At 37.0% G+C, this 17,388-nt stretch overlaps 1 protein-coding gene across 5 annotated transcripts in view; it reads left to right on the top strand.

Moving 5' to 3' along the window:
* SLC6A11 (solute carrier family 6 member 11) overlaps positions 1-17,388 on the top strand; it is a 109,359-nt gene that overhangs the window by 642 nt on the left and 91,329 nt on the right. For 2 of the 5 annotated variants that reach the window (XM_074836610.1, XM_074836608.1), the window contains exons 2-5: positions 463-693; positions 4,679-4,813; positions 4,975-5,115; positions 6,568-6,658. In XM_074836610.1, coding sequence (XP_074692711.1) covers positions 474-693; positions 4,679-4,813; positions 4,975-5,115; positions 6,568-6,658 — 587 coding nt within the window. In that variant the 5' untranslated portion in view covers positions 463-473. Of the gene's footprint in view, positions 1-46; positions 122-462; positions 694-4,678; positions 4,814-4,974; positions 5,116-6,567; positions 6,663-17,388 lie in introns of those variants that run through there. The other 3 variants (XM_074836609.1, XM_074836612.1, XM_074836611.1) reach the window with 3 other exon arrangements.

Raw genomic sequence — 17,388 nt, forward strand, 5'->3', positions numbered from 1 at the left:
ACTCCGGGAGCTCCCTCACTCCTCCAGGCCGGCCAGAACCCTCCAGGCCCCCTCTCCCCATCCCTTTCTTCTTGGGCTCTCGGTGGTGCGCCGGGAAGGTGCAGCAGATCTCTGCTCTCTGGTAGGTTAGCCACGCTGGGATCCGTGCCTGGGGAGGGATTTTTGAAAGGCTTCACTGTCTGTGCCTTAAAACAATGTCGTACTGCTAAGTTATCTGTCTCAACTTGGAAGTATTCTCCTTCCCTTGTACATAAGCGTCTCTTCCCTCTCCCCTCTTCCTTTTCCCTTTTTCTTTCTTTACAACTTTTCCGGCCTTACAGAGTTGCTTCCTTCACTTTCACCTGCAAATCTATGTAGGTAATAAGAAGCCAATGATATGCTGAGGCACTTCTGTAGTCGTCGAAGGTTATTGCTAACAAGTGACTTAAAACATCTGTATGTTTTTCTTTTGTTGTCCCCTAGGCTGAACAGTCATGACAGCTGAAAAGACTATTCCTATAATTAATGGCAAGCCAGAAGATGCTTTGGACCCAGAAGCTTCAAGTACTACCCTTGTCCACAGAAATGATAAGAAAGTTCATGAAAGAGGTCACTGGAACAATAAGGTGGAATTTGTGCTTTCTGTGGCAGGGGAGATTATTGGGTTGGGAAATGTATGGAGATTCCCATATCTTTGCTACAAGAATGGAGGAGGTAAGATGGTATCATCTGTTGATTTACAGCTCGCCCTAAGCATGTAGGAAATAAACAGTTAAGAATGCTTTACAGTGATTTCTTGCACTAGTAAGAGAGGTATTCAGGATTTCAGTGTATGTGGGTAGGGAAGTATCTGACAACTAAGAAAAAAATCGTGTTTCTCTTCCCTTCTCCCCAAATATTGTGTGGCTTACTTTCACAAGTTTCTTTTACGTTAGTAAATTATTTTTTTTTTCCTGGAAGATTTTTAATGTGGAAGAAGCCAGTGTTCTGATATAGTAGTACATACACTGTGTTTTCTTTTACGTGTGGATACAGACCCAAGCATACTTAAGTAAGTTTGCCTGATGTAGAGAAGAATGTAAAGTTTGTTTTTCACAACAGTATACTTTGGAGAGGATAAATATTGCTTCTGATAATGCCACAAAGATTACTTTCTTTTCTTTGTCATACAAAAATTTCTTTAACTCAACCATACTTTTTTTTCTCATTACTTCCCAAATCACTACAGTAGGGGAGGGGAAGATGTAAAAGCTGCCTGTTACTCAAAGAAGAGAGCAAACTCTATAAAACTGAGAATAGGAATGTTATTTGAGAGAGAAAAGAACAGACTTAACTTCTACAGAAGTATAACGTGTGGTGTATATTGGTTATAGTTAAATATAAACTATGTAAGATATGTGACAGTTAAGAATAAGCATGTCAGCTGTGACTTGTGAAGCACTGAGGAAAGAGAAGTAAATTAAAAACTGAGTTTAGAGTTCTGTGGACTGGATTCAACATTCTCCCCGCTTAAGGTCTGAATCCGTGTTCGTGTGAGCATATAGGCTGGGAGAAAAAGAATGTGTTCAGTGGCTGATGTGCAAAGATCTGTTCTTTAACGGGTTTGTTTGCTAACAGCGCTGTGCCAAATTTCTTTGCCTTGTCCCTTCAAAACTAGGCACGGTTGCCTGAACTCAGGGGTGGTTGTGGCCCATTTTGCCTGCTGTTTCTATAAGGCTAATACCGCTGTGAAAGACGTGTTTATGCTTTGCAGCTTCTTTCTTTATATATCTGTACTTTGGCAAAACTAAGATAACAAGACTTCACCTGTTTTCAGAATGATGCTACCAAGTACTGCTGTTAGTACATAAATATTAATATGCTGGATATGATATGCAGAACAGTTCTTGTTGATTGCCAGAGTTTTCCCAGAGAAATTTTGGCAGGGGAAAAGATACAAATATTATTTTGGTATATAATGATTTCCTTGTTCATACAGTAGCCTTTATATTTCCATTTGTATATATGCTAGCTTGTCAAAATGTGATGCTATCATTTTTAAGGCTACAACATTAGGTAAAAAAAACCTCTAAAATTTTAATTTTGGGTGATTTGGTGAAAAAGTAATTACTTAAATATCATACTTAATCACCACTTGATTGTTTAAGAATAGAATTAATGCGTGTGGTTTAATTGGTCATGTCCTGGCACCACGGGAAATTTGCCATTGACTTCGATTTTATTCAATGAGGACTTGGTCTATGACCTGTGTTTTTGTAACTCTCTGGAATGCCCTGCTGGAATTAGACCAGAGTTGGACTTGTTTGATGCATCAGATGTAAATACTGAAAACTACTTAGTGTGTGGTAAGTGAAGAAAATGGTAAGATATATGAGCTAGTCTGAGGTCTGACATCTCTCTGATACTTACTCTGAGTCATAACAGGTAGTGTAGGCATAAGCTTCTGAAATTTTGATTAGTTCTTATGGATATTTAGTGGGGTTTTTTTAGGAAAACTAATTTCTTTGCATGCTTAGAACTAGATATTTCTTGGCATATGATCTGTTTGCAAGCTGGGAAACCTGATGCCCTCTAATTTTCACCATGTATACTTGTTGTAGAACAGCATTGGAAAAACAGAGTCAAAGCTGATACTTTCAACAAGTTGTCACGTTAAACTTGCTATGATCGTGCGCATGAGTGGGCCAAGCTGGGTTTGATACTGGCCAGCAGGTTACCTGGCCTGTAAGGATTTTGTTCAAACCAACTGCACAGTAAATCATACAGAGAAGCCACGTTTTAGATGCAAGGATCCCATTCTTTGGGAAATCCACGTGTATTGCTTGAGATGCAGCCAAGGCTCAACTATAGGCAAATTGCCTGCTTATGGGAGGAAACTACTCATGAAGAGATCTCCCTTGATGTGCTGGGTCTGAAGAAAAAAAACTGCAAGTCAAAGCAGCTGCATTTAGTTGTCTCAGCTTTGTAATTGAAGTGACTAAAGCATAACAAGTGTTGCAGGTTGTGGGTGTGTTGTGGTGTTTGGTTTTGGTGTGGGATTTTTTGTTCTTTTTTTGTTTTGTTTTTTTGTTTTTTTTGTTTTTTTTTTTTAAGATCATGAAGAGGATACCTATTTGTCTTCTAGCTGTAGAAGTTTTCCTGAAGTATATTCAGAATCATTTTGTTCATAGTTAATATTCTGACTAATAGAGAGGTAGCTATTAAGGTGCTGTTCATTAATGATCAACTTTATTTGCAGGACTCCCACTGAAGGAAGGAAATGCTGCTATTGCTAGTGCTCTAAAGAATTGTTCAATGTATGCAGTAATGGACAGCACTGTAAACCATCTTCCTAGGAATAACTGCATCCACCAAAACTTTTGTGTGTTTAGTATATCTTGTGTTGATTTGAAATGGAATGAATGGTGGGATGCTTACATCATTTAATGGGAGCATTAAATGAAGTTTGTGTTGTGGGATTATTTGTTTGGGAGCAAGTAGGTTGAGGCCTGGATACAATGCATTACGTATGTTGTACTAACCTTTGTTTTCATAACTTTATTAGACAGTTAACGCTTTGTAATTTTCTTACAACTTCAGATAAATTATTCTGTGCAGTAGCTTTGCTGCACTAGTCTGCCTGGTTAAACCAGGAAAACTTTCTTGGTGTAAGTAAAAATGGCAGGATCAGTTATTTTGTGCTTTCTTCTCAGTATTTATTTCCTTCTTTCCTTGTTTCAGTCTAAACCAATATAGCTGTTGCTTTCCACCTCATCTTTTGAGTCATCAGAAAGTCTGAGTACTTGGGGAATGAGGAAAAAAATTCTTTATGCCTTATATGTTAACTGATTCTTTATGTAGTCAAAAGGCTGTATTTTATTCATTATTGTTTAGGTTCAGTTTTAAATGGAATACCTAAAACCTACATTAGTAGCAAGTGACATTATGCCTAACATATATATCTTCTCTCATTTCTTTGCTTCAGCATACTTCATAGCCATGTTCTTTAGGTGCCATACCTAATAACACGATCAACCATTAAATAATACAATACTTCTGCTATGTGTTAATCGATAAGAGAAGATTTTTTGTTGTTGTTGTTTTTGTATACAATGCTTCAGCACTAGTTTGTACTATTTATTAATCTATGCTGGAGTTTACTGTCCTCATCTAAAGCGATGCTTTGTTGTTTTACTACAATTTCACATTAATATTTCTACGTGATAAGGCCAAGCCGTGCTTTCCTGTTCTTGTAAGTAGTTCTAAAGTTAATTTCATCATTCCCTTTTCATGATCCTTATCATCAGGCTTATCCAAATAACGTATGAAGGACTTTTGGATTTAATTTCCGTAACACTTCTTCATCCCTGCTTTCCTGAGAAAAGCGAGGAAGAGAAGATAGTGTAGACTGACTCGGTGATGATCAGAGCAGAACTGTGTGGCTGAGCAAGACTGTGGTCGTTTCTGTGTTTGAGAGACTGATGAGCAGAGTTTAGTCTATCCTGAGGAACTTTGGTCTGGTCTTTTTTAGTTCATGATATTGGCTTACAGGTTAACTTTTGATACTGGGGCCAGGAGTAAACACTTTCTGCACTTCCAGCACAATGCCTGAAGGGTGGGTGATAGGTGATCTTTCCTGCATTAAGAAAATTAATTTCTGGCTATGCTGTCAAGGAACTGTATTCATTATAACCAATACCACCTCAATGTTTGTTTGTAGGTGCTTTCCTCATCCCATATGTGGTTTTTTTTATTTGCTGTGGAATACCAGTATTTTTCTTGGAGACGGCCTTGGGACAGTTTACTAGCGAAGGAGGCATTACATGCTGGAGGAAAGTTTGCCCTCTATTTGAAGGTAACAAACAGTTCTGTGTTCTACTGCAAAAGAATGCATTAAATTTGAAGTAAAATAAAATAAATTGTATCAAGAATGGAGTTAAGATATACCTAAAGTGGTAAGCATTTGTTTTTAAATTACCTGAAAAATAATTTCTATTGTGTCTCACTTTTCTCTAGGCATTGGATATGCTACCCAAGTTATAGAGGCACATCTAAATGTGTATTACATCATCATTTTAGCATGGGCTATCTTCTATTTGTTTAACTGCTTTACTACAGAGCTTCCTTGGGCCACCTGTGGGCATGAATGGAATACAGGTATGACCTCAGTAGAGATTATTGCTAAACAAATACTTTCAAGTAATTGATTAATATATTAAAATGTCAGGAACAAAACTATTCTGGTAGAAGAGTCTGTGGAAATGGGCCAATCGCATCACACTACACTATGATAAAGGAATCCTGGAGTGAAGACTTATTCATACCTTTTTCGTTTAGGTCATTGTATGAGCATTTGTTCCTGTAGAATATAATGTCAGATAGCAGAAGATGACTTTAGACTTTGTTAATTCTGTAAGATATTCTGGCTAAATCCCAAGACTCTCATTTGCAATCATATCTATTCTCCCTGAATACAGTAAGTGAATTCTGCTGAAGAGCTGATGACCTGATGACAGGTTACAATCTTGCTCTTTCACTCTAATGAAATCAGGAGGAGTTTAAGTGGAGAGGAAAATATTAAATGTGGAACTCTGGATTCACTCTTTTTAATGCCAGATGTTGAGGGATAATGTTCATCAAGCTACTTCTGAAAATTTAGTTGCATAAATAATCCTTACTGCATGCAAAGTAGCCTCTTACATGAAAGATGAGGTGTGTATTCGTAAGGGTTTGCAGTACAGGGCTCTGCATCTGTCCTCTCGTTGATAATTTTTATCTGTAATGCTCTACTTATTGCATCTGAAGATCAAAAACATCTATGGGGAGGAATACATATCAATGCCCTTATTCCAGTGTTCCTAAAGTTTTTGCATTTCTTCCTTAGATTTCAAGTCATATACCAATTATGTACCATGTTTCATGGTTTTTATTAATTAGTCAATGTTGTGTTCTTTGAGCACACCTAAAGCTATGTGAAATCTTGCAGTTTAGGTTATGTTGGGGAACTAGCCTTGGGCCTAATAGTTGTGGAAGGCTTCAGTATCAGTTTTGGCAACCCTGCAAAGGAGCTTAGCCAATGTTGATTGCTGTTCAAATACTAAGTGTCAACTCAACAATGCTGAGCTGCTTTGATCTCCTTTCTCTGTATTAGAGATAATAATAAGCCAGAGCGACTTTTCACTTGCCATATTAAGGCAAAGTGGAAACTTGTTGCTGGCAGTGTTTCATAAGCCAACTGTTACCATTGGCCATTGAACCAGCAGTTGGAGTAGGAGTATGTTGTAATTCCCTCCGTTTCTCAAAGCATCTTTCTTCTGCTTCAGATGTTTTAGTGGCCCCTGCCATCGCAACTGTGCCTTTGGGAAGTGTTATAGGAGAATGTAGCATTCTGCGTGGATATTTTTCTGGGGTAGGCCTGTGATCTGGTGATTAAAATATATTGTTGCAGAAGTAGCAGCTGTGACATTTTAGGGTACCTAGAAATCCTTCAACCACATAGACAAAATATGTTATAGAACGGTGTCTTTACAAGATGCATAAACTAGAAGAAGCACAAGAAGAAATGTACTTACATGTCAATATAGCAAACTCTTTTTTGTTCTTTTATAGAAAACTGTGTGGAATTTCAAAAACTTAATATGAGCAACTGCAGTCAAGTCTCTTTACAAAATGCCACTTCTCCAGTGATGGAATTCTGGGAGTAAGTGCACATAAACTTTACGTTTGATCGGACTATTCATTATCTTCCAATATTTTGATCATTTACACATGATTAGATACCTTGTAACCCTATAGCACTTGATGATGTGGGTTCAGCTGGAAATTTTCTCATACAGGCAAAGAGAGTCAGGATGAGAGTTTTAACTCTTTTTTTTAGGGGTTACAAGGAAAAGAATTCCATATCCTGAAAGAACACAGAACAAAGTGTGCCACTTGCTTGGGAGCTTGGCTCCTGCTGCTGGAGGAAAGAGCCTCAAACCCATACTAATGAGGAGGCAGAGGTGAAAGAAAGAGGATTATTTAAAATATTTCTTGGTTTTTTTCCAGGATGTTTTTTCTCCTAGCAGTTTGAGAGTTGCACCTTCATCCTTGTTTGAGCTAACTAATACTTTGGCTTCTGTATCTCATTATTTTTTAAAGGACTATATAGGTGTTAGTTATTCAGCTATAATAATGGGAGAGTTTAACTCTCTTGTGTCTCCTTGATTCTGATTTCTAGTTAGAGCAAGAGAAGAAAATTATATCTTTACAAAATATAGTCTGCTTTTATGATGGCACGAATTTTTTTCTTACTATAAATATCTAATTAGTGCATGTGTAGTCGCATATTTGTTCCTTACAGGGCGCGGTGTGTGTTAAGACAGTCATAGAAACAGAATGTTACTTTTAATACTAAAGCATCTCATAATTCAAAGTGTGTTACAAAATCCTGGGTTACTAAAATTTTTGAGGGCCCATTCTAATCTCATTAATTTTATTATTAATATAGAGCTGCATTCTGAGGCTGTACGTTCAGAGCTCTGTTTTATGTTCAGGACAGCAATAGCTACACTTTGAAAGGACCGTAAATTAAGACTACCCTTAAAGGGAGAACTCTGACATCATTTTCTGGAATGTCAGCATATGCTATTGTCTCTGCATCTGAACCTCTTTGTCTTGCTATATCAGTTACCTTAGTCTTCATGGGTGGTAGTTGTTGCTTAGGTGGATAATAGTGTTTTATTTAAAAATAAAATAAAATAAAAAAAACCAAATTAAATCTGAACAAGGCATAAAAAAGCATACACTCTCTGGTTCAAATTGTGATTTTATTTTCTGTTAAAATTTTCAATAATCTGAACACCTAACATATTAAATCACATTATACCTACTCTACCCACGTCCCAGCTAATGTTTCAGAAGAGTTTTTTAGATGGCATTTCTTATTGCTATGACTTCATCATTTTAACAAAAATATCTTACGGTTCTTTGGGATAACTAGAACTAAGATTTCATACAGTTAGAGTAAATGAAGAAAGTATTTTCTCCAGTACTAGCCTTATTTACCCATTGTGTTTATTTGCTTATTCAAGAATATCCAAAACTCAGCAATTGGTGGTAACTCCAGCTCTCCAGAGAAGTAAGCAGCATCCAATTGAGTCATATGGAGGGCACAGACTAAGTTTTATATCCTCATGTTTCTAGGGTTTGGGATTTTTTTTTTTTTTGTTAGTGCTCATCTTTGGATTGCCTAAATTTCCATGTCAGTGTTATTTTGACGCACATACAGATACATTTTAAGCATGTCCCCTTCTCAGAATTCTCTAAAAATGAAACTAAACAAGATTCTATAACTAAACTTGGATTCAAGTTACAGTGAGTTTTAAATCCTTCAAATTTTGGACATATTTGCCTACTTGATTTTGGCTAAGTTAGGAATGAGTTATGAAACTAGGAGGGATAATCGGGCTTAGCCTTTTCTCTTTCTTGTTTTACAGTCTTGTTTATACAAAGTTGAAAATACACACACCAAAAGTTTTAAAATCACAAAAAACAAAAGAGAAGGTAAACAAAATAATTTGTTATTTATATGAAACTTCTTTCTTTGTTATGTTCTGGACAAACTTTTTGGCCAGTAAACTCTTACTATTGCAAAATACCTTAAGATATTAAACTTATCTACTTTCTCTGTCCAAGCAAAACTGAAGGTGCATAGTTTTTCACCCTTGGAAGATAAATGTACTCTCTTCCTGCTGAGGAAGGTATTTGCCTTGTTAAAATTTAAGTAGGTATGACGTTGCATGGCCTCAAAAGTTAAAATAGACATGACAAATTAGTTTAGAAGTGGACAAATGAGCTTTATTAAATATCAGGACTGATTTTGCATTAAAATAACTAATTGGAATGAACAGAAGATTGTAATTAAGTTATATGTCTTAAATATATCAGACATAGATGCACAGCAGAGGTCTCTGTGTATAGATGTGCAGTGCAGATCATGGAGTACATAATACGAAGTAAATATATTACTAAACGAGTTAATTTGTCCAGCAAGTCATACTCTTGTAGATAAATGTTACCAGAAATGTTATTTCACTTAGCTAGAGGTCTTGTTCACATGATGTTTCTTTATTCCTTTATAAATTCTGATGTCAGGAAAGATAACGTTTATTGAAAGACTTTTTGAAACAAATAGTGAAAGGAATGTTGAGGGTGTAGACTGCACAGAGCAGATGCTCGTTGCTCTTTTCAGAACTCATGGGGATAGTGTGTGAGAACCTCCATTGCTGCAATAACCAATCACAGAACTGAATTCATTTGCATAACGACCAGGTTCCTTACAATTAATTAAGTTGATGCCTGTGAAGGGTATGGGGAGGCTCTAGGTTTCTTATGAACAACCACACCATTCAAAACCTTTACACTTTGCTCTCTGCAATGTCAAGCCTGCAATTGAAATTCCTCTAAGTTGTGGCCCCATAAAGCCAATTTACTGTGTAAAGAGTCAGCTGGGGGGAAAAAAGTTTTGGGCTTTGTGGTTTTCTGTTTGTTTTGGGGGTTTTTTTGTCCATCTACTCTTGAGATCATCTGTGAATTAGAGTGGTAATTATTGTGAATAGTGATCCTATTTGCTTACTGTATGTGATCTCATATGTAGAATGGGATACTGCATTTGTAAACTGTCAGGCTGATGTTACATCTTTCTTTTGATAATCATATGACATTACCACTACCACCTAGAGTATTCACAATACCTTCAGAGTTTTTTAATTAAAAAACCCAGCAAGCCAACAAAAATGCTTGGGGATGACTCAGTATTTACACAAATGCATGTTTTAGGAGTGCTATGTGTTTCAAGCCCAGTGCTCTCAATCTAAGAGTTAATAATGCTGAGGGATATACAGGTTGCTATGTATCACACAGCAGACTAGACTGGCATTATGTGAATGCCGGCAGAGGTCAGTAGCAGGGGCACAAGTTGGATTTGGTTTTGTGTGCGTGTAAGTGAATACACCAGATCCAAAAGGTTTGTCTTTCTGGCTTTGAAAAGGAGTTTCTCGCTCTCTTTCTCTCTCTCCCGTTTAACTAGTACTACTAGGTCTTTTCCATCATCTAGGCTAGAAGGCTCAGCCCTTACTTATTTGTGACTGGAAGCAAATCCAAATCCTCCGTTGGTTTGAGGATTACAAATAAGCATCTCTGCTGAAAGATTTCTAGCTTTTATTGCTTCTGTGGCCTTGGCTGCTCCTAAAGCTATTGCTGAAGCCATACAGCAACTCACCCAAGTGCAGTGATGACTGAGAGGATGCTTTGCAGTACTATGAAGCTTCTCTGGCATGCAGACTAGTAGTTACCCTTCCTCAGGTCTGTACAGAGGATACTGTTTCCTTGCTACCCTAGCAGGTATAGACCCACTTCCTCTGATAATTCAACATTCTCTACCAGCTTTGATGGCCAAGTCACACAGAGGGTGAAGGCCTATTTAATGTCTTGGATGGATTGTTTATTTGTGGTTTTAAAAAGAAAAAAAAAAAAAAGTGAAGACTTTAGAAATAAGTGCTGCACTAGATCCTAGATGCTATTTTCCTTTTGGTACACTCAGAATAATCTTATTGTACATGCAAAGACCTCAAAACTTAAAATATTTTTGTGAGCCTGTAATTGATAACTACTTCTCCATACCTACTGTGAAAATGGTCTGATCCTGCTGGAGGAGCAGTAGGCAAAGTCTGGGAGTTTGGACCCTTTTACTTGGTTTCCTGCTTAGAAATGTCTATCCCTGTTAATGTTTTAAGACTTCATTTGAGTTAGCAGACTTGCCACTGACTACAGGTATCAGTGTTGACAAGTCTGGGAAAAATTAGGAGATTAAAGGATTTCTTACCTTATTTAAAAAGACCTTACAAGACATAGCCCTGAGAAGGTTCACATTCCATCTGTGTATAGTTTTCTAAGGTAAGCAGCTGAGTTGATCAAAATTCACTTTTTATTCTTCAAACTCTCTGATGCTGTGTTCCAAAGAAGGACAGGCAAGTCTGAAACTTCACTTTTCATTTCATACTGGTACCTAGCATTTAGAGACTGTCCAGTTAACTACTGTTTATGGCCTTTCTCTCATCCTAATCATATAGCTTGATTAAGTGTTTTCTAAGAAAAAATAATAACCATAATTTCAAGGTATGGCACATGGAATTTTTAGTGTCCAAACTTTGAGCAGTTAATAGTGGTAGCTGCAGTAATAATAGAGATGTTGATAAATTTGGGTATGTTAGAGCAGTCCCATGAAAGAGAGCCGTGGCCATGGGTGAGGCTATATTATAGCCTGGGAAACAGAATAGAAAGGAGAAGATACTCTACTCCATTGTTCTGTATGCTTTCGTAGGAGAGGAAATTGTCTGGCAGGTATAGGGGACAGCAACCATGTCTGTGTGCTCTTTTGGCTGCTACTCCGGTCTGTCACCATGGTCAGGAATTTGAGGTTTCTAGTGCCTGGGAAGGGAGCTGGACAGACAGAGAACCCATGGTTTTGTGGTTGATTCCACCTCAATAGTTTTTTATTGGCTGTATAACAACAACTTAGTCCTCTGTTAAAGAAGGTCTAGTTGTTGGCCTGTCATTCTCTGGAGGGGGTGACACATCCTTAGCATTTCCAAGTAAAGCCTAGTGAGAAAAAACATTTTTTTGTCTAGGGAAAAGAAAAGGGGCTGTTCTCGGCAAAAAGGAAAAGGCACAAACCCTTTCCTTGCAAAGTCAAAAAGAGTTTTTCCTGTTTCATTCAGGCTGCAAATGACTTCAGGAGTCACATTGTGGTTAATCCCCACTACCCTATGAAAAGTCATTAGCAAGTTGAGCCTGATCCTGCAGTGCTCAGTACCCAGAGACCTTCAGCACCTCTCAGAACTAGGCCCTTTGTGCATGTCTTGTAGAACATTGAGTTGTGCCAGACTTGCTCATTTTTGTTCAGTTCATAAGAGGCTGTGTGAAAATAGCTTTTTGTTTGGAGTCACGTGAGCTCTTCATCTGGTTTTGCCTCAAAACCACTGACTTTGCCTGGTTTCAGTTGAAAGAAGTAAATGGAATAGGTGTCAAAATGCTAAGATGATTTCTTAAATATCGAGGGATAAATGTTACCCTAAACCAGGCAGATGAACTTCCATCTTTTTTTATTTTTATCTTGAACATTGTACATAACATTTTTACTACAGAGAAAAAAATTACCTTAAAAGTTACAAAGTCAAGTATTTGGGTATCAGGAAATACTACAAGTAAGGTTGAGCAATTTTAAGTTCACATCTTTTATGAATATGATCATCTTTAGTTGAAGAACTGCCTAATATTTTTTTTCAAGAGATCTGCTTTGTTCTTGCTAGAGGATGGATAGGGAGCAAGCACTGTGCAGGTATTCAATATTTTGCTGTTCTTATCTTTGTTCATTTTCATATGTTTTATATTCTCATTATTATTAGGTTCCTGCTCTGCTGACAAAGTTATTAATTTAATCAAGGCTTCCTAGGGTGCTCGTGGTGTCAATGGCTTTGCAATCATAGTTTCCTTGATTATTTACGTGTTCATTTATCTTCACAAAATCTCGATAAGGTCAAATTATTCCCATTTTACAGAAGGGGAGCTGAGCTACAGAGAAACTAAAAGTGCTAAGTATGAGCGGCCCAAGACAATTTTTCCTACTATTTAGCATTAGGTTTGTGCAAAGTTGATTTCAATTAAGAAACAAGAAAATGTACACAAGTCAACTTTGTCCAAAGATAAAGATTAAAAAAAAGTTACTTAATTGAAGATACTGTAACACTTGTTTGAAGCAAGCAATTGCTATTTCACTCCAAACAAAACATTTTATTTTCTTCTGTTTCATGAAAATTTAAGGAAATCGTTAAATAAAATCTGTAACTTTTTGTCATCTTTGCTCTAATGACTCCGTATTTAGAAGGCTCTCTTCATTGTATTTTGCTTACAAGGAATTGAATACATATGTTCCACTTTTTTGAACGTGTTCTATATGGGGTGGGAATTTCACCATCTTCTCTTGAACTTGCTCTACTTTGTCTAAAAGTTAAATAAGCATAGAGCATAGACTGGGATGCTGACTGGGATGTTTCTTGGATACCCTGGCCAGAAGTTTACAGGATCATTATCCCACTGTTCCTGTACTTATTTAGATGGTTTAGACTGAAGGGGATACTTGAGGACAAGAAGGATTGAGGGAGGTTATTCTGATACTTTATAGGTTAATAGTTAGACCATCCAGTTCCAGTCTTTATGCCAATAAATATTTAATTGTTTATACACAGTACTAACAGGAGAGAGTGAAAGCTTTTTCTGAATCCATCTACTGCAGAATAGCAAGAAGCTTGATAGCTGGGGAGTTCTCTTGCTAGAAAACTTTATAGGCTTTAGGGTTGAGCAGGGCTATGAATATGGGTTTCCAGCATGATGGGTGAGTTTTTTGATTGTCCATTCCCTATCCTAGCCTCTTCTCTTTGCTTAGGTGAATCAGCTCTTCACTCTGCATGTTTCTAATATTAGTTCTGGACACTTTGAAAGGTCTATTCAGAGGGAACCTAATGTTAGCCTGCTTCTGGGACATTGGTGAGCTATCTCAGTTCTTATCTTAATTCCTCAGTTGATTTGTTACTCCCTGGTCCGTGCTAGTGCCTGCCTGGCATCCCCACCACAACTATCCAGGTTAGTATCCTTCCCTAGGATTACATCCAGTCCTGCCATTCCCACATATATTTCCCACTGCTGTCTCTTCTTTGTTTTGTAATTCATGCTAGTCTCCTTTCTTGGGCAGTTCAGATTGTCCTCTGACTTTTGTCTAAATCAGGTATATTACTGCTTCCCACCTCCAGCCACCTAGTCCCAGTCGTTTTATCTAGCCACTCCCCAAACTTGCATTTAGTCTCAAGATGGATGCTCACTGGTCTCCAGTCTTAACTCCTTAAACATTTTTCATCTGTTCCCTAAATTCATTGGCCAGCTAACCACAGACTGCTCTTCCTTCTGCTCATTGCTTCTCTTTCTCTCCCCATGCCTATCTGCTAGTGTGAGAAAGGCTGACCTCCTTACCCAGACAGACTCAGTCCAATTTATCTTCGAGTCTCCCTAAATCCCAGTCCTCCAGGTATGTTTTTCTTCCTTGCAAATTGGGCAAAGTTAGTAAGTATGCAGCATTAGAGCATTTTGATGGAGGAATCTAAGAAGATTTTATCTGCATCCTGATGAAGTCTGTTGGCAATGTGTGCCTTTCTTTTTTTCTTCAATGATAAGGCTGTCAGGTTATTGCAATAAGTATTTTTTCCTATGCCTGTGTTTTAGATGCAGCCAAAAATTGCCATTAATATTTTTGAAGCTAATTATCATAAAAACCTTTGTCTAAACAGTAGAAACCTGAATAAATATATTTGTATCTGAAAGCAGGTTTTCATAATGGAAAATTTTAAATAATAAAAATTTGCTGTTAGGCGATGCACCTTTATGTTTTGGAAAAGTAACTTTTAAATGTTACAAACTTCTTTGATTGTGAAGGTACCATGAACAAATTTTGTCTTTTATTTTTCTAGTTATTTAGAATGATACCGTTATTTCAGATATAGTTCATAAAACATATATTTCACTACCTACTACTTAGACTGTCTTTTGGGAATTTGTAGCATTCGATTGGTTCCTATGATAAAATATGGGAAAGTTTTAGCCTGCAGTGCTGGCAAAAATGAAAATTATATTTTTGTAGCAATAATCATACATGAGCTATTTAAAATATCCCTTAATTACACAACTGTAAAAGTTCTAGCAATATTATTATTACCTGCTAATACTTGGAAAACATGCAAAAAACTGTGACCTTTAGAAGCTGCTGGCTCAGATATGCAGTTTTGCTGAAGAATGCTAAAATATATTTTTTTTTTATTCAAGGAATCAGTAAAATTATGGGCATTTTTGTTATTGTTAATGCATGAGTGTGTGTTTAAAGATGTGTATATCTATATATGCACTTTTTAATATTGTAGGGAAAGAAATATTTGAGAGAAGCACAGATTGCTTGCAGGGAAATTAAAAAAAAAAAGTGAAAGGTCTAAAATAGCAAAACCTCACTTGTGCCATGACAAGCTTGGCCAAATAATTCAATTGCAGAACATGCCAAAATAACCAGGCATGTTTCTTCTGGCTTTGCTAGGGTTTCTTGTAGGCTTTTTTGTTGCTTAGATAAGAGAAGACCTCTACTGAAAGGCCTTCTTTCAGTTATGTCTGGTTTTGTACAAATACAAAAGTGAGCTCATCCCCTTCTGAAAGAGTTATTATGTATAGCCTCCCATACTTGTATCTAAGCAAAGTTTTAAATCTTCTAGAAAACTAAAAGCAAGATATGGTTGGTGACAATTGCTGCCTGAAACCAATTAGTCCACTTCAGTAGCTCTCCTAAAGAGAGGTGTCTTGCACAGGACAAGCTGAAAAATTACATTAATGTTTTACAAGATTGCCCACCCCAGTAAGTATTTTCTCCCTTGGTTTACCATGGGAATTGGATTTGCAAGACTAGAAGTGCAAACAAATAGTATGTACCTCTTCCAAGACATAATTTTCAATACCTCTGGAATCCTTTAAATATGCATGTGGCTTTGTAAATAATAATCTGTAACTTTCAACTGTCCAGGAATGTGTCCAATAGATTTGCTTACTGTCTTGAAATTGAGACTCTTAAGGACCTTGGTGCACGGGTTTTAGAGATGCCTAAGTAACACTGAGAGCAATGCTAAACAGCAGTCACATCCATCTACTTCTTGGCTATCTTGGGTATTGTGTAAAGCAAATAGTTCCATGCAATTAAACAAGCTTGCGTCTACTTTTGGCTCTTGAAAAAGTATCGTCACAAGAAAAAAAAGAAGAACAATGTTTAGACACTTTTAAGGAGTATTTTGCAAGTATGGCTTTGTAGATTCAGGGCATTAACAGAAAGGGTGGTTGCATGGTTTTTTTTAGTCTAATTAAATGCTCAAAGGAGAGGTGTTCTTGCTGTGCAAAAAATTATAGTAAATACAGACTGGAAAAAACCCCATTTTTTGGTAAATTTTTCACTATTTTCCATTACATTCTTATATGGCGGCAAGGTAACTGATCTGCAGTGTCAGGAGGACTTCCTGAGGAAGACTCATTAAATATTACCATGGAATTCTTATAAAGGTTACAGAATATCAATCAATGCAGGCCTTGAAACGATGATGTAAGTATAGTTGTCCTCTGTGTGGAAAGGGGAATGACTCTTATCTTCCCAAAGTCCCTTCAACGGGTATTTTTTTTATAATTTCAACTCTGTAGACTATTGGTTTCAGTTTACAAATGAAAAATTGAGCCAGTAGAATTTATCTGACTCTATTTAATTAAGACTCATACCGTAAGTTGCAAATGCTACAGGAGAGTGGTATTTTATGAAGAACCGGTAGCTGTAAATGTGGACAAAGGACTTGGGACCTCCTAAAATAGCTCCTGTACATTTACTGCTTTCTTTTTTCTCTTTTGACCTATCAGTTATTCTTTACTGCCTTGGGCCCCTGCTCCTTCTTTGCACTTTCACTTCTTAGGTTTATTTGTAACTAGGATTTAGTACAGGGCCAGTGAGTATAAGAAATATGTTGACAGATTGATTTTTTTTTTTTTGGTCAGTCAGGTAATCAGGTAATAGTTTTGTATGGACCCGTTCTGTGTGCAAGAGATAAGACCTTACGATCACCTATTTGTTACATGAGTTTGTAGGCAAGAGCTCACTATGAAGGACTATTTTACAAAATCATGGAACAGTTCTCGATATTTTTTTTTTGTGGTCTGAAGTTCTCATTTTCTGAACAATTAATTAAGAGTGTACTATTGAGTCCAAGTCTACAGACTGTGTAAAAGGCTCAACACAAATTTTGAGAGCCATCAGGTTGATTTATGTTTCTTTCTAGGTGCTTTCAGTTCACAGCTGCTACTGTGTGCTGAACTAATATATGTCACTCAGAAGGTGGAAAAAAATGAAATTTTTGTCACTGTGTGACTTCTTCAGAGAAAAGTAGGGAGAAAACTGCAGAAAGACTGAAGGAGTTGTTGGATATGTTGAGAGAGAGTACCAAGAAACTATAGAGCAGATGTGAGTGGAACAGTAGAAAAAAGTTATTTGATTAAACTCTTAGACTTGGTTAAGAAGAAGTTGCCATGACTTCGGTGAAAGAGGTTGAAGGAAAATAGGTCAGGAATGGCTAGAGAAGTGGAGTGTTTTGTGTTTAATCCATCACTGTCCCAGTCTCTTGCTACAGATATACACAAACACACACATATACATATAAAAATGAAAAAAAGCAATATATGTATATACACAGTAGCTACTAAGTAATGTCACGTTCAGATAATTTAAGTACTGATTTTAACGAGGCAGGGGTTGACACAAGAAATACCTGTCAT

Source organism: Strix aluco, chromosome 11 (assembly GCF_031877795.1).
Source record: "Strix aluco isolate bStrAlu1 chromosome 11, bStrAlu1.hap1, whole genome shotgun sequence".
NCBI lineage: Eukaryota > Metazoa > Chordata > Aves > Strigiformes > Strigidae > Strix > Strix aluco.